At 40.5% G+C, this 23,024-nt stretch overlaps 1 protein-coding gene across 1 annotated transcript; it reads left to right on the forward strand.

Annotated features, from left to right (window-relative positions):
* Window positions 1–17,818: 17,818 nt before the first annotated feature.
* On the forward strand, window positions 17,819–22,167 carry Fam111a (FAM111 trypsin like peptidase A). Its single transcript, XM_076844626.1, has 2 exons — window positions 17,819–17,899; window positions 20,039–22,167. Exons 1-2 carry the CDS (start codon window positions 17,819–17,821, stop codon window positions 21,797–21,799), a joined length of 1,842 nt encoding a protein of 613 aa, XP_076700741.1. The 3' UTR covers window positions 21,800–22,167.
* Window positions 22,168–23,024: the final 857 nt, after the last annotated feature.

Below are 23,024 nucleotides of genomic sequence, written 5' to 3' on the forward strand. Positions count from 1 at the left end.
CAAGGCAAATACTCCTTCCCTGGGGATGTGAAACAATTATGGCAATCCCATAAAAGCATCAGCTGAAGCTGAGGTTTCCTTGGTATCTCAACAGTTTCCCTGAGAATTCTTTTCCATCACTGCTACCAATTCATAGAGAGTTTGTGTTAAAGCTCTTACGGCAGCACAGCTGCAAAAGAGTAAACCAAGCTCTGCTCCCGTCATATAAGCCCTGACTGGGGCCAGCTATATGTAGTTGGTGTCTTTGTGAGGGTTAATTTTACAAGTAAGGAGGAAAAGGAGACTGCCATCTAAAATGATGTCAAGCAAGTTATTCCAAGCACAGGCCCAGTGGCTATTCCAACAACTAGCAAATGAAAAGGGAATGGAAGCATCAGCTATTTGATACTTGAGATGCATAGAAACTGAGATTGACAGAAGGCATGTGTTTGCTGGGGTGCTGTTATAAATGGACAGGGGTGGTCAACAAGGAGGCAAAAATACACATACCACCCAACAAACAGGAGATCTGGCAGGAGATGAGGGAGAAGCAGACTTTTTATTTTTTTAATCCTCCGCTGACATACACCCCTGTGACATTTTTCTGCCTTTTACTTTTCACTGTACCTTCATTATACTTCCAGTTGATAGCCAGCATTGACTGTATCATAAATCTAAGCTTCCCTCGTTTTCTCTTTCATTTTTTTCTTTTATCTTGATCTATGTTCTTCCCTCCTGTGTTCGGTCCTTTGTACCTTCTTAAGTCTCCCTAGACATTCATCATTTACCATTTATGTATTGAATGTGAATGATTCTATTGCACTCCTTATCTTTTAGGTGAAGCAGGTTAGCAGTCACAAACAAACATGTCAAAATTAGAATCATCGATACACACATGCACACACACACGTGCACACACACAGAAGTTCCTTTCTCAGACATCCTTATATCAATTAATGGAGACTTTACCCCAGAAGCTCATCCCCAGAAACTAATTCTCCTTAACCCTTCCTTCACTTTTGCCTTTGTTCACAGTCCACTCTGTTTCTGTCTTCTCCTTCAGACCATTCATCCTGTACATACCAAGTCCAACTCTAAATCTCTTTCTCTGCAATAGACTCCCCAGGTACAGGCAGAGGTGCCTTCCCTTGTATTCTCAGAACAAAGTTGATTGCAACTGTAAATATAGAAGTGAGCCTGCTCAGTTAGAAGTGGGGAGCATCTCTCAGGGACTCATGAAGGAGTCACTATTCAAAAGCATTGGCCTTAACCCCTAACTCCTCCAGATGCATTTTCACTTGAGAGATGCTCAAGTCAGAAGTCCAAGAATCCTCACTGAGCTCTCTTTTTCTCCCAATTATGGAACACCCAATCCATAGCAAATTTTGAGGGTTTACCCTCCAAAATAAATATACAATCCAGTCACTTCTAACCCCCTACCACCACTATCACCAAGACCTCTGACATCTCTGGAATCCTTAGACTCCTAATCACCCTCTCTTCCACTCTACTTTTGCCCACACACCCGCCCCAGAGTTTGTTGTAAACACAGCTGCCAGAGTAATTTTTAACAATATGGATTAGGTTACATTGCTCCTCCAGCTTCAAGTTCCCCATTTAGAATAAATTTCAGACATCTATTAAAAAATCCAGACTCTACTATGGCCTGCAAGGTGCTTAGTGTAGATATGTGCAAATGCTCCTTCTGTGTGTTTCTTCCCAGGGCAAGCTCTCTGTCCTCAGAGATGTCAGTCCATTTCATCTCTGTACCATCTTTTGCTTTTCACAGCTTTCTGATTCCTCCAGATTGTATAATGAAAAGAAAATAAGCAAGTCCCAGTGAGTAATGATTTATTCTCCACCAATGTAGTGGGTGCTAATCATGTGTGCAGCTTGCAGATGATTTAAGGAATAATATTGATCAGCAAAAGCTATCATTTCCCCTTATTTTTCTTTTAACCTTTCAATATTATTTTTACAGTTATACTTCCACAGTTTTCTCTCTCCAGACACCACAAAGCACCTGGAATTGGGGCAGTGATTGTAGCTAATCTGTAAGTTTTTATGATCATTCAACACCATCAGCTTTTACATAAACATCTGTTCTATGAATTACAAAAGAGTTACCGTCATCACTTTGATCAAATGCTCATATTTCCCCAGCTTCTCCAAAGCAGCATCTGATACTGAAGGCATTTTCTCCTATTCAGATTCTTGAACAATAAGACGTTTTCTCAAGCCCGATGTGAAGCACTTGTTTGACCCTCAGTTTGGGGACTGCTTACTCCGAAGTCCTCCAGCACGACTGTAAAGTTCTACACTTTCTAATGCTCGCCCTGGGAACCAGGGATTGCAGGTGTTGGCTTCTTCCTCCTGGTCGGCAAAGCCTGCTCATCAGTTCCTCCCTCGTTTAACCCAGGCGCCAAGCCCCACTAGACCCCACCGCAGGAGCCGGCAGCAGCCCGCTGTGGGCGGTTTTGTCTGCTGAAGGCTGGGGGAACTTGCAGCGCCCTGTCCCACGGGTTCTGAGCCAAGGCTTCCGCGAGGTCTAGGTGGAGCTCTGCAGCGGCAACTTGGTCTTGCCTGGATGCTCAACCCGCGCCACCGCCCACGCCAGCAGCAGAAGGGCAGCGACCGCCACGCGTGAAGCCACGCAGGACTATTAGTCCCGCAGCTTCAGAACCCCGCGCGCTGCTCCTGTTCCTCCCCATCGCCAGAGTCACAGCCGGGAAGAGCGCAAAACCACCGCACCTCCCACTCCTGAGAGCTACTTTGGTTCCTCTCCAGGCCTGTACTGTCCCCACCCGGAGACAGAGGGCGCCAAGGACCGGGGAAGGGACAGAGGGAAGTGATTGCTCAAAGTTTATCCATCTGGCTATGGACTGATTGGGCGGGTAGTGGGTCGCTAGGGCAGGGCAGGGTCATCTGGACAAACAGGGTAAGGGGGCCCACAATCCTCCTGCCCCGAGCCCCGTCTCTCTACACATCTGAGTGTGCAATGAGGTCCACCGTTCTTGCTGCTCTACTTAGTGTCTGGAGCGTCGCCAAGAACTGTCCAGTGAAGACAGAAAGTCTCCGGAACCTCTTCATCCATTGGCCAGAAAAAGTATCAATTCGGGGTCAGGTTCCCAGAGCGCGGGCTTGCTTTTGCAAGGCGCGGGAAAGTTCCCCAGAGAGCGCGTTGCGCACCTTCTGCACCGCGGGTTGCGGCAGACTCTCCCCTTCTGTGATTGGTTCTTCTGGTCCGGGAGGCACTAGGAGTTCTTAGGAGGGTGACTGGCAAGAGCACGAAGCAGAAGGACCGCAGCCTACGGTCAAGGAGGCTTGGGATGGGAAGATGGGCAGCCAGCCCTTGTGGGAACTCCTTGCTGCTCCTCAACTAAGAAGGTCTAGAGTTTTACTCCTGGACAGACACTTGGAGAATAGTCTAGGCAGCTGTCAGATCCCATGTGGTTCTCAATTGGGGAGCAAGGGAGCGGACTAAAAGTGCACATTCCATAACTGCACCCCAGAGGTACTGAATCAGAATCGTCGTGGGTGGGATCTGGAATCTTCTTTTTAAGAAAACAAGTTTAGAGGGCTGGGGCTGGGGCTCAGTGGAAGAACGTTTTGACTGACATGTGTGAGGCACTGGGGGGTTGGATCCTCAGCACCACAAATAAGTAAAATAAAGGTCCATCAACAATTAAAAAATATTTTTTGAAAACAAGTTTAGAAAGAATAATACACAGCAATGATAAGAATGAGATCTGAGGAAAAAAAAAAACCCTTAATTTATAAATAAGGAAGCAGCTCTCGAAGAGAGATGGAGAGAAGTTACCCTGTCATCTACCCTGCACTGGTTTTGGGGGTGGCTCTTTCCTGGCCTCAGGAAGCTTCCTGAATTTAACTCTGATTGTTATGCAGTTGAATATCTCAGAGGAACCTTGTCATATACATAGAGTTCTCTCTGCCCAAGTCTCCTTCTTTGTGTCCCCTGACCCCTCACCACCCTGGTCTCAGTTCTCAGGAATTGCAACAAGCTATTTGCCTTGCTGCCCTTCATGCATCCTGGCCAGGAATCTCAAAGCAACCAACTGGACTGCTTTGTAGGATGCCTTACTTGTCCTTAGCTGAAGGGTGTCCAGTTCATTGCAAACCATTGTTCCATGATTTTTAAACTACTGGCTATATACAGTCCATGGTAGTCCATTTTGACCAGAAAGCTAAGGTAATTACTATTTTAAGTCCTTTATCTGCGTCCCTTCTGGGTCTGTTTCTATTCATTTGTTTTTCTCCTCCATACGGGTGATATTTTTCTACTTTGGATAATTTTTATTGGATATCAAGCTTTGCTAATCTCACACTTTTGAGTGCTACATTTTCACTTCCTATCAATATTCCTGAGCTCTGTTCAAGTACACAATTTGTTATTTGGAAAACATTTTATGCTTTAAGGCTTGATTTTATATTTTGTTAGCTGGAAATTCAAGTTTTCCATTCTGACTGAAATTTAGCCTACGGCTCTGCCATGTTTGGATGTCAAATGCCCCTAAAGGTCCATGTGGTAAAAGCTTGGTCCCCAGGTTGGCACTGCTGGGAGCTGGTGGGACCTTTGAGTGGTGGGGTCTGTGAGAGTTCCTGAGGCCACTGGAGGTATGCCTTCAAAGGGGATTGTGAGACCCTGGCCCTATCTTCTGTCCCTTTACTCCCTGGCCTAGAGATGTATGTGGCTTTGCTCCATTAAGAACTGCAACCATGATGTGCTTCCTTGTCACAGGCCCAAAGCAACTGTGCCACGTAATCAGGAACAGGAGGAACCTCAAAAACTATGAGCCAAAATAAAACTTTTCTCTTCATAAGTTAATTATCTCAAGTATTTTGTTTTACAGTGGTGGAAAGCTGACCCGCTCATCTTGTCATACTAGAGAAGCAGTGCCTCTCTGAGTTTTCTACCTGATGTTTCATAAATAATGACATTTTTTATTCTGACTTTGGGGACAGAAACTATTCCCAGGCCTAGATGAGCTTCAGAAAATGTTCCTGAAAATGTTTAGGAAATCTGCTCATTCGGGGGAGTTTTTTTTCTTTTTTCTTTGTGACACTTAATTTGCTTTAATTTTGAGGTGTACCTACTGCAGATCTCCTAAACTCTATGTAGCTATAGCTCTGTGCTCTGTAGTGCCCCATTCTGCAAGCTCCAGCTTGGCCACCCAGCACTCTAGCTTCTCTTCCTAACTCAGAGAAACTGCCAGGTCAGGCAGCCGTGCCCTAAGATGTGCCTTAGAAAATCTGTCCACACAGTAAGCTAGACAACTGTAGGACTTACCTCATTGTCCTGCATGCCCTGGTGTCTGGTATTTGAAAGTTGTTGTTCCATATATTTTGTCTTTGTTCCTTTAATCATCCTAGGTGTGTGTGTGTGTAGGGGGGGTGCATTCCTTGTTTATTCATTCTAGTCAGTAGTAGAAGTTAGTTGCGTTCTATTTGAACTCATGAATTCTATGAAGCCTAATGAGGAAAAAGTCATTCTGTGCTACAGAAAATAACCAGACCTGAAGTTTTAAAAGAATGCTTTTTTCCAAATGTTCACTGGAGCAGCACTCCCTACACAGTACCATCTTTGGTTCTGGGAAGAAGATAAATTCTTAAAGAATCATGGTTATAATCCTCTCTCTTGTGTTGTTTTAAAATGTATTTGGGGGAGATCACACACACATAAGCATTGTGAAAAGCAAACAATAGCATATTAACCAGCAGTGCAAAATCTTAAAACACAAGATAACAAGGTAACTTAAAAATGATATCGACACTTAAAATCATTGGAAATATAGACAGGCAAAAATAATATGGGTAATATTTCCTGGGGAAACACTTTGTACCTGGAATTTTGTGTGTCACTTTTATATGAATCATCTTATTGAACAACTCAAAAAAATGTACAATAGCTATCATTATCATCCTATTTAAAAAAAATAAGTGATGAAATTCAAGCACAACTGGCTTCAAATCACAAAAGTCATGAACTTCAGCACAAAGATTTCAACGCAAGCACTGAGACTTCAGATACCAGGGAATTTTTAAAAAATAATAATTTTTATTGGTACATTATGATTATATATAATAGTGGGATTCATCGTTACATATTTTTACATGCACATGATATAATTTGCTTAATTTTATTTCCCTGTACCTCTCCTTTCCCTCTCCTCTTCCTCCCTATTGCCACCTTCCTCTACTCTTACTGGTCTCCCTTCTATTTTTATTAGATCACCTCATTTTTTTTTCCTTTTCTTTTTCCTGTCTGGCTTCCACATATAGGAGAAAACATGTGCCCCTTAACCTTCTGAGTTTGGCTTATTGCACTTAACATAATGCTCTCAAGTTCCATCCATTTTCCAACAAATGTACAATATCATTCTTTCTGGCTGGATAAAACTCCATTATGTATACATACCATATTTTCTTTATCCTTTCATCTGTTGAAGTACACGCAGGCTGGTTCTATAATTAAGCTAGTGTTAATTGTGCTGCTATATACATCAATGCATTATTTTACTCAAAACAAGCCAAATGATAATCCTTCCTCCCTCTCTTCCTTCTTTTCCATGCTAACTAAATTTGTGTTGCTTTTTTTCCTATTTCATGGGCCTCTCTGAGTTAAGGAAATTCAATACACTCAAGGACTAGAAGTTTGAAATGAACATTTCAATTAAACTCTGTCTTTAGAAGCAATGATTCTGTGGCTATGGGGAGGCTTTAGCTTGTGGAGTTGCAATACTTGCTAGTTGCAATGCTTTGTGATCCTCCAGTTAGGAACCAGGGAAAAGGAAGGAGATTTTCTACAACACATCTCCAACTTTAATGAACTTTGGTCCCAAGCTGGGTCTTCAAATTTGCTCAACATAGACTAGAGGCAGGACTTCAGATTCCACTGCCACTTGTTGTTCTCATTTTGTTTTAGAATTTAACTTTAATAAACATAATGGGGGTGTCCTTTAATGATGCCTAATGAGAATGAAAAAATAAAGTTATAAACTCTGAAAATATATCTAACATATGATATATAAATAATTTGTGTTCAGAATATATAAAATACTTCATTATGTATTCAGTATAATCAGTGATATAAAAGGAAAATAATCTACTAGAACAGTAGACAAAAAGCATAAAAAGGTAAACCATGAAAAGGGGGTTCAACCCCCATTCTATTTAGAAACAACTGATTAAACAATCAATAAAGTACCATTTCACACCCACCATTATTAGCCAGCATTAAAAGTTGAGCAATATAATGATGTTAAGTAGTGAGAACTGTCATTTCCCACTGGTGGAAGTGCAAACTGGTACCACCATTTAGATACCACTTTGGTGGTATCTAATAAAGGCGAGAATGCATTTGTCCTTAAGTTGAGTGATTCCACTTCTATGCTCATGCCTGGCAGACACGTGTATCAGGAAGCATATTCTAGGATATTCCTAGCAGAACTGCACCACTGTTTTTAGTAACAGAAACAATTAAAGCATGCATAAAATGTTAAGTTTCTTCAATGGATTCTGTTAAAGTGAAAATAGGATTCCGTCATCAAGATGAACCTCAAAAAACTAGTGAAATAAATCACAGAAAATATGTTATACAGGATGCAATTTATATAAAATTGAAAACAGGCAAAACTAAACAATATGCTACCTATACTTTTTGCTGTATAGGTCCCTAAAGAAATATAAAGCAACAATAATTTTAAGACAATTCAAGATGAAGGAGCGGCACATTGGAGGCTTCTAGTGATTTTGTTAAATTAGATCTTAAGCCAAAGGGTACAGACATGATGTTTATTATTGTTATAACATATACTGCCTTTTCATGTATAATGTTTCATAATTTTAAAAACCCAGTTGAGTAAGTGAAGACACCATATCAGACAGGGAACACAGGACAGGGTACAAGAGCAGAAGTCAGTTAATGACTTTGGTTTTGAAAGTTTTGAGGGTGAAATAATGCCACTAAGGACTCCCAGAGTTGGTGTCAAACAGGCTACAAAGTATTATTATCTAGAGCTCAGAAGTGAGGACAATGCTGCAAATTAGATTTGGGCAGTGATATTTAAAAACAGGAGGGAATCAGGAAGTGCCAAGAGAAGAAGAAACTCAGCATTAAGTGATTGTACATGTAAATGATATATGAATATGTATATCTGGTTTTGTATGTATCCAGTCGTGTGCTTCATCAGTAATTTGAGTATATTTCCTTAGTGCTGTACAGACCAAGTACAGGATAGAAACTAAAATGTTTAAATCACCTTTTTAAAAGATGATTATTTTATTTCCCTTTCTTCTCTCCATCCTCTTTCTTTCTCTTTCTCTCTCTGAACTAGGGATTGAACCCAGGGTCATTTTACCACTGAGCTATACTCCAAATCTTTTTAACTTTTTTCTTTTTTAAATTTTGAGACAGGGTCTTGCTAAGTTGCTGAAGGTCTCACTAAATTGCTGACACTGGCCTCAAATCTGAGATCCTCCTGTCTTAGCCTCCTGACTAGGTAGGCATGTGCCACCAGGGCCCATGTGATTCTTTAAATATCCAAAAGATATATATGAAGTCCATCTTCACTGGGAAGTAAATAAACACAAATTTTCAAATAGTGAAGTTAAATGGCATTTCATCTATGAATTTTCAAACATTTAAAATAATAAGACTGAAATAGTTTTAAAGAGTCAACCATATGTTTCGTCTCCTTGGACAACAGGAGTGAACTGGTACTATTTTCCTGGAAAGTCATACATTGTGAGATGTATTTCTATCTTAGCAGTAGTATTTCAACTGCTTGAAATATGCTCTAGGGAACTATTAAGATGAGTAGAAAAAGCATGTTTGGAGTAGTTTTAAAAAGAAGCAGGGCTGGGGATGTAGAATTGGCTTGTTCATATGTGAGACCCTGGTTCAATCCCCAGTACCACAAAAACAGACCAACAAAAACTGGAAAGAGGACTGGGGTTGTGGCTCAGTGGTAAAGGGCTTGCCTTGCATGTGGAAGGCACTGGGTCCGATTCTCAGCACCACATATAAATAAATAAAGTAAAGGTCCATTGGCAACTAAAAAAATATTTAAATAACTGTAAACAATCTAAATATTCAGAAATAGAAGAATGGATTAAAATTATTTATTACAGTGAAATAGTATATGTATTTCCAAAGGCTGGCAAATGACATGTGAAAACAATGATATATTGCTTAGTGGAAAAGAAACTTATATGCATCACAGTATTTAAGTAACATAAGACTGGATCTGTATATAAGATAATAGAAGCAAATAAAGCATAGAATTATTATCTCTGGTGCTAGAAAAGTGGTCGTTGTTTTTTTTTTTTTCCTCCATTGCTCAGTAACCATTATATTATCCTATTTGTACTCAAGAAAATCTATTATTTTTATCATTAGAAAGCATGGAACATGTTACTGAAAGTGATTCTTACTAAGTAATCTTTTGTTTTCTTTATGAGGATACTGTCATGAAGCAGAAATGTCCAGGCACACCTGTGGGTCAATGCCTGTGGACATAAGAGCATGTAGCAGCACCTCCAAGCTTAGAAGCAAGGTCAACAAGCATGAGAGAGCCCAGAATCTAAATCTGAACACCAATGAAGAATATTACTTCACTTTCATTTTGAGTAAAAGCTCAGGAAATTGGGCCATGGTGGGTTTACAACCTATGAGCCCAGTGGGAGTGTCCATTCGGCTCTGAGATGATTGAGAATTTCAATGAAGGTATGGAGAATCATTTTAATAAGGAGAGTATTGTTTATGAAGAAAATGCAACAGATGGACATATATATTTAGGAATGCCTTTAAAGTGGCTTCCTAGAGGTTCTTATTTAAAAATAGCATTTGGTCAAAGAAAGAGGAAGATGGTAAGATACCATGCCAGTGTGAAAATACAAATATCAAAGGCATTCATTCTTCTTCACGTTGCTGCTGTGGCAAGAGCACAGATTCTTGAACTCAATTAGCCTCACTAAAGAAGAAGCACACTTGCACCTATGCCTCCCTGGTAATGCTAATTAAACCACCTCACTGGTGAGATGACAGAAGGATCTATATTGTGCCATTAGAGCATACCAGATCTGGGGACACCTCTCTGGGTGAAGAAATGCTCTTCCCAGGCTCGGTTCTTGGGTCTTGCACTCTGGTGTCCAGACAGGCCTGCAAGGGTGCTGCTTGCGCTGAACTCATGACTGGGAGCTGCTAGTCAAGGAACACTGAGGACAGCAGGCGGGTAGGTGCCCAGAAAGTTCATGAGGCTGAGCTAACAATGGAGACAAAGTTAAGCCTAGGTTTAGTAAAGTGAAGCACAGGTGCCAAACTCCTTTGCTGCAATATGAGGTTAAGAATTGCCCTACTGCAGAGGTATGATAATTAAATGATTTAATATTTGTAAAATGCTTGCAACAGTATAAAAAGGACTTTGTATTTGTTTAAGTTAACAGTTGGCTTTACTGGTGGTCTAAATAGTTTCTCACCAGCATCATTTGGGGGGAGGCAGAGTGGGGGGATTGAACTCTGAGACACTTTGCACTGAGCTATACCACTAGCCTTTTCTTTAATTATTTTTATTTTTTTTATTATTACTATGAGATAGTGTCTCGCTAAATTGTTAAGGCTGGCCTCAAACCTGTGATCTCTGGCCTCAGCTTCCCCAGTTTCTGGGATAACAGGTGTGCCATCACGGTGCCCAGAGTTTGGGTCATTTTTGAAAGTTGCAGTTTCCTGGACCTTGCCCTGGACCTGTAGAACCATATGACAGAACAGGTTGGCTCCAACGAAAAGCAATTTTTTTAAAAAAATGACTACCCCGTGTACATCTTAAGGACTCTAAAATGGGGAAAAACTTAGATCTGGGTCAATCTCTTTGATTTGCAAATGAAGGAATTGAGACTTGCCAAAAGTCTCCCCGCAGGATCCTAAGAGAATGTTAATCTCCAAGGTTAAAATCCTCCCCAACAATCCCTTTCCCTTTTCAGCTATTTCCGTGTCCTCCAGCAAATTAATCTGTTATATAACGTGTGAAAGGGGCAAAGTCACACATACTTCAAAGAAGTGGGTGTGAGGATCAAATAAGACCAAGGCCAGTTAAGCACACAAATTCCGTGGAAGTCGGAATTTTTCTTGACTGGGAGCAAATTGCGCTGTGAGGTTTTGCCAATTGCAGTACCAGGAACTGCAGAAGCCACTCCAGCCTGCGTGTCCCCTACTGATACCTCTGCTGCTGCGACTTGTGGCCACAACTATCCAGAGCGCTGCTGACATGGCCTTTCCCACAAAGGAAGGTCCCAATTTGCTGTCACCCTGCTCCTCAGAGCCTCCCGAATACCAGTGGGACGAGTTCAGCCCCTCAGAGGTCTAAGCCACGCCCCTTATACTGGACAGAGCTCCAGCTGCTGAGCTCTAACTCCTGGAACTCATGTCTCCTAATGCCTTTGAACTCTAATTGAAATGAACACCACCTCTTCCTGGTGTCAGAAGAGTGATTTGTTACATCCCTCTTGTGGAATTAAGATATAAGGATCACAAAGAACCCATGCTAAAGTAAGATTTCATCCCTAAAAGAAAGCCATTCCCCTATTACCTAAAGCCATGATATAGTTTATTGCAAATATATAAGGTTTCAGAATTATCTGTTCATTTTATAACCTGTCCCCCATAAACCAACCCATAATTTACAAAGCCAGAAATGTTTAAAAATAAATTGTTTCAAAACATACAAAATTATATAAAGATTTCGGAAACAATGTGATAGATATTTTGCTACGTAAGTTTAGTTACACAGGTGTTAGAACACGTTTTATGTTTTCTGTAAACTTCCTATTATCTTTTCATGAACTAACATTTTTATCTATCAAAATCATTTGAAGAAGATTTCCAGTGAATTTTAATTTTGTGGATTGAGAATTTTATGAACATGTTGAATTCTTAACATCCATGTTCTAGAAAGTGATGTTAAGCTTATTGTCTATTAAATTACTCCTTTGCTTATGCAGTGAAACGTAAAAATGGCAGAAAGAGAGAAATAAATTTAAAAGCCAACAGAGAAAATACTTCCAGTGGCAAGAACACATTCTTAGTGCTTTAACCACTTGTTATTCTACCCTCACAAGTCTTACTCTAATGTCTACAATCAGAGGCTTCGACAATAGTGTTTGTTTCAAAAAAGACAACTTCACTTCATTTCAGAGTGTTCTGAGTCTCTTAACTTCTGGCCAATATCTCAAAAGCGCATGAAATACTAGCAATTTAGCTCAAATGGTAGGAAGTTCTTTAGTGTTTGGGACTACCAGGATAGCTCTTGAAAAGTGTCTTCAGATTGATGGACAATTACAACTTCAGTATTCTTTACCATCTCTTAATGGGCATTGAAGTTGTCACTGTCCCAGAACAGGAAAAACAAAAACAAAAACAAAAACAAAACCACAAACCAAATTCTTATTATTTGGTAATCATGGCTTGCCTTACTCACAGGAGTGTGAAAATCGCTGAAGATTCAAAGAATGACAGTGAGTGAAGAAACTTTTATATAATTGGGGGATTTTTTTTTTTTTGATAGAGCAATCTTTCTTAAACCCCAGACCCACAGAAGACAAAACAGTCATTTTATCTACCCTGGGTGCTTGTGTATACCTTTGGGTCAGTTTTCTAAAACTCTCACAGTATTGCAGTTAACTAAACACACCTTTTAAAACTGTTACTTTATATGCATCATATATCTTTCTGTCAATTGCATAAAAAGTTGTCACTATTGTGACCTTTATTCTCTTCTCCAAAACATCATCGAATACTTACTTGCACCTTTGAATGCAGCTCCTGCATTACAGGCTGCCATGAAAGTTTTACCCAATCTTCTTTGGTCATCAGTTTTGATGCATATTTCGGGAGTCCATACCATCTTCTTGTTCAGGATTGTAGATGTCTGAACACGTTCGGAAAATCAATTTAGGACGAGGGTATTTACTCTGTCTTCATCTGTAGCTTCTTCTTGGTTTTCATATTCCTGGGACCTGTCTCTTAAGCTGGGGATGTTGACTCCTGGGAAGGGCCCAAAGAGCTCACATTTCCTGCTTCCCACCTACCCACCCAGCCAAGTGCCTCCTGAGTGTTGGAGCAGATGATTCTGTGGTTACCCAATCCTCCTGCCTAGACACGGCTGCGGGCATTTTGGAGCCACTTTCCCGCCGCCTATTAACACAGCTGCTTTCCTCAAGTTGTTGCAATTGCTGGTCCAAGACAGTCCCAGTCCACTCTGCTGACTGCGTCTGGTGACCCACGCCCTCTAAGCCCCTCCCAACCCAACTTCCCTCTAACCCCATTGGGGTCCTTTTTAATGCTTCCCGAGGAACTGGGAGAAAAGAAACAGGTGCAGTAGGTAATAAAGTTATGGGGCGTGGTCATTCTGGCCGGGGGCGAAAAAAGTAGCGCTTAAGGAGAGAAAGGCGGAGCGCTCCTCCGCCTGACCTTGCCATCCACTCTCACCGGCCAATTACGTGGAAGCCGTGGAACCGCTCCACGTCGTGGCCAGAGAGCGACCAATTGGCTTCCGAGGAGGCGAGTTGCTGTCTGAAAAGAGAAGACGAGCTCAGGATCTCTCTGTTCATTGGCCAGGCGCGTCATTCCTACCTGGAGAGCGCGATTCCAGTGCTGGCGGGAAAGGTCCCTTGCAGTGGTGCTGGCGAGTTCATCGCTGGACTTGGAACGGACTCTTCCTCTTAGGTAAGTTACCCCTTTGGTTCTGGGCTAGCTGGGAGAATTCATTGGCAGAAAAATCTCGGGCTGGTAGAGAGCAGGAGGAAAAATCCTCCATTCCTGGATGCTTGCTATCTTTTCTAGAGGGGGTACCGCTTGCAGTTCCTGGAAACGTAAAAAGAACAGAGATAGGTGAAACGAGGTATTTCTTTTGCAGTGCTTAACATGATGTGCTTGTCTTGCTTTCATCAACGTAAATTTACTGTTCCCCCAGGCATGTTCTGCCAGGAAATTAAAAAGTTGCAAGTGTTTTTATTATTTATTCCAGTAACGTCCTCAGAGACCCAACCAGTCTTCATTAGAAGGCATCAAAGAACAGGTTGCGACTCAAGAATTATTGAACCTTATCCTTAAAATCCTAACTTTGGTATATCCACCAACCCTAAACTGTTACCCAATCCTATCTAATCCCCCACCTCCCAAACACACACACTAAAGACCAGGTTTAAATCAGACTTTATAATCTCAATATTAGCCCAGCTTTGCTTTACCCTCCGCAGGAAACTACCAGAATGCTGTCAAGCTATTAGTCTCCATTACCTCATAAGCAATAAGCTTGGCTTTGTCTTATCAGCAGGTTGCTTTGATGATATTTCTGAAAGCAGACATTTGCCATTCTTGAAGACCCCTGCAAGACCGAATCAGCCTCTTCCACCTTAACCAACACCCCTCAACCCAGAATCAGTGTTCCCTGCTGAGGTCCCTTCAACCTCCCTTCTAAGAGCCCTCTGCCCCCAAAGCTGGGTAAAATAGCTGTTTCATTTAGTTGAAATCCAGTTCCTTTTCGTTGTGTTTCCCAAGTGCTGAATCTATTTTGTTCCTAGGAGTAAGGAAACCTCATAAGTAATCCTTTTGAATTATCTGCTCGGATTAAAAAAAAAAAAAACTCTTATGGTTGGCGAAAATCTGCCTTATTTTTAGCAACAATGCAGTTTGTCTGTTATTATAAAATATCATCATCATCATCATCATCATCATCATCAAACTTCAGTAAAAGAAAACTTCGTGGAGAAGAGAACAGGCATGGGCTCTGATAAATGTGTTTCCCGGGGCTCGCCCTGACCACCGAGACATTCAGAAGGTTTTATTTTAGACTGATGGCGCTGTCTGAAATAAATACAAAATCAGATGCTTCCCTGGAGAGCCACCTGAGGCCAGGAACAGCTAGTCTCCCCCTCTTCCCAGAGGTCCAAAAAAGCAAGGAACTGAGGGGGATGGAGGTGGGAGATGGGGTAGTTTAGGAGAGAAGAGGAGTGACAGGCAGAGAAGGCAAAAAAAATTAACTAAATGGCGGGGGCAACAGCCACTCACAGAAAGATGGGCGGTCCTTTCAAGCCCTTAGTCCCACCTCCATCCTTTCTTGTCCAATCCGAGTTTAAGTGGGCGCACTCTCATTGGCCAGACTAGCTGCCTCTCTGTGGAACCCGGGCTGCTGACGTGCATTGGCGCGGGATTTGAATGCCAGCCCTTTGGGTGTGCCAGGCGCGCAGCAGCCAGGGAGCCCGCGGAATTGGTGAGCCAGCCTGGTGGGCGAGGGCTCGGGGTGGGTGAGCCCACCGGTTGCTCCGAAGGGTGGGCGCGGGCGCGCTGGAGCCTCTGGGTCTGGAAGGGGATGAGGCTGGAGGCCCAGCAACTTGGGCCAGAAGCGTTGTCCACCTGGAGGGTCCGGAGGGCTCTGGATTTTCTTAGAAACTCATTACCAGTGTTTCTTGTCCCACTCTGTGCAGGAGAGAGGAGCGACGTGGCTCGGATCGGCCGTGATCCCAGTTTCTGGAAAGCGTGGCTGAGCCAGAGAGAAAGTGAAAGCAAGCGAGCGCGCGCAGGAGCGAGCCGGGTGCGAGACTGTAAGAGAGGGAAGCGGGGGCGGGGGGTGGGGGGGAAGGTCAGGATGGGGAGAAGGACGGAGAAATAAGAAGACGCTAGAAATATCGAAGGAAGGCAAAGGAGAGGGGAACGGGGTGAAGGGAAAGGAGAGGGGAGAAGAAAAGAGAATAAGAGAACGAGAAATTCTCTTAACTTAAGAGAATGGAGATGGGATCCAGGACAGGCTGTATTACTTTTATCCCTTTAGTGTAGGAAGTAAAGCAAGTCCTTTAGGTGAGTAGAACCTGGACATATCCCACTATAACACAGGGTTGGAATAGCAGAGCGGTAAAGTCCTTCACATTTTGATACAACACAGTTCAGTCTAGATACTGGAACCGATGAGTGGGACAGGGGCAGTATTGGGGGTGTATTCTTAACATCTTGGCCTTTTCCACTGCAGCTGATCATATACAAGCCAGTAATCCTAAAATTCATAGTTCTTTCTACTTGATTTGTTTTCCTTTTGTAGTGGGTGTGAAAATTACTTCTGAAGCAATTTCTTTCTCAGACATCATTAGATGAGTCATCGTCATCAACAGTGACACCCCACCCAAATTTTCTGCCTTCAAAGATCTTACAGCTCGGCTCAGTTCCTCAATTGTTTGTCTATTTTTACCACCTCCACCCCTTCTTTGATGTTTAAAAAGTATACCTTTGGTTAAGTGTTTTGACACTGATGCTAGTACTGGCAGTAATATTTACTGGGCAGCCTATTAAACGGCATTCACTGTTCTAAAGGACACTTTTTAATCTTCACAACACCAGAAGTTAATTCTAATACTGCCCTCATTTTAGATAAGGAAAATGAGACAGGAAGTAGTTAATTGTTATTTCACAGGTCATGAAACTGGGAAGTGGCAGTCTTATAGTTGAGCCCAGATGTTCTTATAAATATTGTCATTGATATAGTACATTTTCATATTCATATCTTGTTTAAAATAATTGTCTCTTTTTACAAACAGGAAACTAAGGTTCACATAGGCTAACTGGATTTCCTTAGAAACACATTACCAGTAATTGAGAAGTTCCTGCACCATAGTGAAGTGGTTACAAGAATAAGCACAGTCTTTAGATGACTTCCACTTGCCAAAGAGTGCAGAGGAGAGTGCATTAGTAAAATGACAAGGGAAAGAAGCAATCCAGGAAGTGAACATTCCACAGCTTTTCTGTCCACTTTGACAGATCAATGCTTTTTCTAGAATGAAAGAGACTTAAAAGCCATAATTAAAGGCAACTTTCATACCTCATCTGGATTTTGGGTTTAAAAAATTAGTGTTGTGATTATAAAAGAAAATGTCCTTCATTTTAGAAATAGAATATATTTTTTTTACAAATAGCCAAGTAATAGAGATGGTCTAGGTGTCCATCAGCAGATGGATAAGGAAAATGTGGTATATAAACACAAAGGAGTTTCACCCATCCATAAAGAAGAATGTGATTATGTCATGTGTTGGTACATGGATGTAACTGGGGAACATCATGCTAAGTGAAATAAGCCAGACTCAGGAAGTCAAGGGTTGGATGTTTCCTCTCATATGCAAAAGCTAGAGAGAAAACAAGGAATTAAAAAGGCAGTGGGGGGGAGGGTCTTATGAAAACAGAAGGGAGAAAAGTAGAGTGGAAGCTTATGTAAACTTTTCAGATTACTTTATGAAATCCCATTCCAAATTTCTTTTATCTTCAGGGTATTAACCAGTTCCTTTCCTACCCTTTTCCTTAAATTTTACCATCTCTGGCATCTCCATCTTAAATAGAGACCAAATTTTAACTCAAGGTAAGTAGAAGAACACACTTTTGAATTCTCCAACTACAGATTTTTCTATGGGTTTTAATATTTGCACTTGGACAGATCTCTCTTCTCTAAGCTATCCTTTCCCCCAAGTTAAAAAAAAAAAATCTAGATATAATCTCTTTTCCACTGTAGTTGGGATTCGCAGTTAGAGATAATTTTCATAAAGTGTCAAGTGTAGTGACTGACACATAATGCTCTATAAAAGAAAGCTTTTATTGTTGGGGTGATAATACTTGGTGGATAAACTATTTGCTAGGTTAATATCTCTGGGGAGGGCAAGGCCAGAGCTGAAGAAGGAAGTTCATTTCTTCCTCTACATAATTAATGACAGCTATGAAGATACTGCTGTAACTTGAACCTTTTTTAAATTAGTGTTTCAGCTGAACTACCTATTTCATCTTCAAGTCATCATGAGCTGTAAGAAACGCAGGTCACAGAAGAACTTGTTTGATGTGAAAAAAAACATGAAAATAGAGAACTATTTTTCTCAGGTATGTTTGTAAATACTATTTATATAATGAATATGCTAATGTTAGATTTAACCATCCTTGAGTCTGTATTGCATAAATCTTCCTGCCAAGAAATCATATCATTATATATTGGAAATATTTATATAAAGTAAGATCTTTCTCATCCACTATGTTTTTATATATATATATATATATATATATATATATATATATATATATATATATATATATAATTTTGGTCATATCACACTAGCCCTTAAAAAAAACTGGTAGTAATTCCTGGACAACCATAAAAACCAAATAACTATATTAAACTTTGGATAAAACAAAACCAAAATTAATCTATTTCATAGCACAGAAATACCATGCCAAGTGTGACTGATATACTGAATCATAATGACCTACATCTGTATAGTGCTTTACAGTTTTTGAAACAAATTATTTGCTTGTTTATTCTTACCATAACCATGTTAGTCAGGTAAAAGAGTTTACCTCTAATGTGTTTCCTTCAAAAGTTCCTATATGTGCCCAAGAATACTTTGACAAGTTGGAATTCTGTTACAATGCTTCCATGGGGTACATGAGCAAGATGTTTCTGACAGCATTAGGCTTTAGAGATGCCTTTTGAAGATTTGCACACATAGCACACGTAAATTTACATTATCTTGTGTTCTTTTTATCTCTTTGACCCAGACTACTAGTATTTAACAAATTTACCCTATTACATGCCAGTCATGTTGCTAGGTTGTTAGGCCTAGTCTTTACGACAATCCTGGCTTTGTTATTCCCATTACCAGAATGTAGCCTTGCTAGCATATGACCCCATGCCTGATCATACTCTCACCATAATGAGTAGGACTTCAGGAAAATGTGCCTTTTAGATATAGGTACATTTTCCTGAAGTCCTATTCATAAGCAGTTGCTCTTAATTTTTCATTAATTTTTTTGTGCTGTTTGACTAATCCTCTTTAATTCCTTCCCCTTCCTCAACTCCTGGTTCTTAAGATGATACCCTATAAAAATCAGTATTATGCATGCTTGTAATCCCAGTGGTTTGGGAGGCTGAGACGAGGATCATGAATTCAAAGCCAGCCTCAGCAAAAGTGAGGCACTAATCAACTCAGCGAGACCCTGTCTCTAAATAGAATACAAAATAGGGCTGGGGATGTGGCTTATGGGGCAAGTGCCCCTGATTTCAATTCCTGATATCCTGCCCCCACCAAAAAAAAAAAAAAATTGAGTATCATGAATGCAAATTTTACCAAGAAAAAATGTTTGGTGTCATGGAAAGGAATATTAGACTTAAGTGTTGGTATTCTGGCACTCACTTCATTTAGTGGTTATTATATGATGCTAGGAAAGACACTAACAAGAAAAACTTTCTATACCTAAGTTTCTCCATCAAAAAGACAAAGAGAGGCCATATTTGTTTCTTCTCAATTCATAGAATTTGGGGATTAATTGATGTCATAGAGGAAATAAGTTTTTTGCATGATAGGTTCTGGGTGAGTGAAGGTATTCATTATTAGAAATAACTGTTTGTATGACCATATAATTAGTTAGCTAATGAGGATTTTGTTTAAGATATAAGGCCTAATAATAAATCATGGTGATGTATTCTTGCTGAACTTGGTATTTTTAAAAATTTTTTGTTTTAATTTTTAGTTGTTGATGGACCTTTATTTTATTTACTTATTTTTATGTGGGTGCTGAGAATCGAACCCCATGCCTCACATGTGTGAAGCAAGTGCTCTACCAACAAGCTACAACTCCAGCCCATGAACTTGGTATTTTAAGAACAAAATTTTCAGTGCAGTTTATCACTGTGTTTGAGAAAAGTAAAAATTTTACAGCTGAGAATAATAAACAAGACATGAAGTGACACTTTAAGGAAGCTGGTAGCTTTTTAAGCACGTGTCTCAGAAAAATGACCAGTGTATCATATTAGTAGCTTATCTGACTGATGTGACAGTCTGCTCAGCTTATATTCTAGATCTGAAGTTAAACTCAGATCTATTTATATTCACTGGTTTTTTGAGTATGAGTTTCCCATAGAAATTCTGTGAATTGCATATCTAAAAAGGGAACAACAACAACAACAACAAAAAACTAGGGCTCTATTCAGAGTCTCAAAGTTTTTCTTCTAACATATATTTTTAGGACCCAAAAGAACAGCAGAACAATTCCAATATTACTCAAATGAAGATGCAATCTAGTAAAAGGCCAAGAGATATAACTAACACCCAGGATCAAAGTTCCCACTCACCCAGGAAAACTCCAAAAGTCCAGACCACTTCTCCAAACAAGATCATTATTATTACCTTGGATGTAAACCTTAGAAAAAACAAGAACATGAAATACATGCTCACATGTGGGGAGGGGGACAGCTTGCTGGAGGGGCTCAAGACCCTTGATGCTGTCAAAAAAGCTATGGAGACTCGGCCAGGTAAGGAAATGCTGGCGCGTGGCACAGAAGGAATTGAAGGCTTCTTAAACCTTGGAATGCCACTCAGTTGTTTTCCTGAAAACAGCCACGTGGTAATTACATTTTCCAAAAGTAAAAACAAGCAGAAAGAAGATGGCCAAGTATTTGGCCGGCTCAACCAGGAATCTACTGACGTGGTCAAATTTTACATTCATGCAATTGGGAAGATCAGAAAACGAATTGTGAAGCGTGGGGAACTTCACAAAGAAGGAAACAAACTCTGTGTCTATGGTTTCAAAGGAGAAACCATCAAGGACACCATGTGCAAGGATGGAAGGTTTCTTCCCTTTTTGGAGACTGACAATTGGAAGCTCATTGGTAACCTGGACTCCATTCTAGAAAACTCACAGCTGATAGATGAGTTAGAAGGTAAGCTCTTTCAAGTTGAGGCTGAGAAAGTAGTGAACCCTAGGGCAGCAGCTGCTCAAAACAATGAGATAGAAGAAAAAAACACCCATGTGTTGAAAGAGTACATTGTGGAAGAGTATCCCTGTTTGAAAAGAGAAAGTGAAAAAATCAGGGACAATTTGAAGGAAAAAATGAAAAAAAGACAGAAGAATACTTCTCTTTTTAAATTGCATGAAACAAATTTTGGGAAACGCACAAAAAACTCGACTCCAGTGAAAGTAATCAAACATCTTTCACATCTCAGTGATTCAGTGGGGTACATATTCTGGAACAATAATGGAAACGAAGGCTGTGCCACCTGCTTTGTTTTTAAGGGATTGTTCATTTTCACTTGTCGGCATGTAATAAACGATATCGTGGGAGAAGGAATAGAGCCAAGCCAGTGGGCAGATATAATCAGTCAATGTGTAATGGTGAAATTCGATTATGAAGATACTCCAGTCACAAAAGACAACTGCTTTCTCGTTGAACCTTGGTTTGAGATATCTGACACAACTCTTGACTACGCCGTCCTGAAACTGAAAGAAAACGGACAAGAAGTACCTGCGGGACTGTATAATGGGATTGGTCCTATACCGTATAGTGGTTTGATATATATTATTGGCCATCCAGATGGAGAAAAGAAGCATACTGATGCTTGTGTTGTGATTCCTCAGGGTAAACGAGAAGAGAAATGTAAGGAAAAGATTCAGATGAGAACAGCAGCAGGTTACGATAAATCTGAGTTTATCCACATGTACACTCAAAGAAGCTTCCAGGAAATGCTTCAAAATCCTGATGTGATTACCTATGACACCACCTTTTTTTTTGGGTCTTCTGGCTCTCCGGTATTTGATTCCAAAGGTTCCTTGGTGGCCATGCATGCTGCTGGCACCACATTTCCGCTACCGAGTGAGAAGGCTCATATCATTGAGTTTGGCCCGGCTATGAACAGTATCCTCTCAAATATTAAGCAAAACCATGAAAGATGGTATAACGATGTATTTCTAAACCAACAGGATGTAGAAATGCCAAGTCAAGAGTACTGAGGACTGGTGAGAATTTAGTTCACTTACCAACTTTAAGGGAATTGCCTATTTTATTCCATATTCCATGGTCAATTTCATAAAACATATTAATAATCAATATTGCAGGCCACTTTCCATGAGCCAAGCATTTTTCTATCCCCTGGAGAAATAACTTCTAAGAACCCTATGAGGAGGAGAGCTACCCCTATTTTAAAGTCAAGCAAAATGAAGACTTGATATGATTTAGCAATATTTATGATGACAATCTCCAGTAACTTGATGTTTTTTTCATTTCTTCCCCTAAATTCACTTGCTTCACAGCAGAAGCTTAGACTTGTTTACCAATTATCCCCCATTTCTGACACATGGAAAGGAAATGCTTAGAAAAATGTGCGGGTCAATCAGGAGCAAAATATGGCACTGTAGTTAATGTTAACTGAAGAGTTAAATGCTTGGTTAGAAATGATTACAAACAAAAATCTTTTACAATTTCTGAGATTCTCATATTACTAAATGTCAGAATACACTTGTCCTGGAAAGTCAGGAGTAATATCCACTCTTTGGTGAAGGCATTCCTGCACCCGCTGTCTGACAGGGTCACAGTGTGGGGGATGCTGCGGCAGGGCCGCACCATCTGGAAACTGGAACCATTAGAAATGTTAAGTATTTTGTTTATGATCCTCATGATATGGATAACTGGGCATATGTCAACCAATAATAAAAGTACATATTGCCTGAGATTGCAGGAAAATTCCCAGAATGAGACTAAGGATACAATTGAGATATGCCATGAGGTGAATTTCAATCTCTCTCAGGATACAAACAATGGTGTTATTCCTCAAGCCTGAGCAACAAGAAATATTTATCCCATGGTTAACAATTTACATTAGCCCCCCAACCCCGTTCTAAAGCCACAACCTGTACAATAGCCTAGCTACAGAAAAACAATTGCTGTGCCAACAGTACAAGGACCACCGTATGTAGCTTATGGTATCCCCGTCGAGGACAAGAGGCTAATAAAAATACATTTCCCCAACCAATAGACTCTCCTTTGCCTTACACAGAAACTAATGATAAAAATGGAAAACACATAGTTAACATAAATGACAAATGGGTTGAGGGATAAAGCCTGCCCTTTAGTTAAAGATTACAAAGACATAAAAATTGGTGTGCTTTGACCAAGGATCAAGGAAGTTCTTTAAGAACGTAGTTGAATAGATCCTATGAAAAAAAGAAATTACCTTGG

Source organism: Callospermophilus lateralis, chromosome 2 (genome assembly GCF_048772815.1).
Source record: "Callospermophilus lateralis isolate mCalLat2 chromosome 2, mCalLat2.hap1, whole genome shotgun sequence".
NCBI lineage: Eukaryota > Metazoa > Chordata > Mammalia > Rodentia > Sciuridae > Callospermophilus > Callospermophilus lateralis.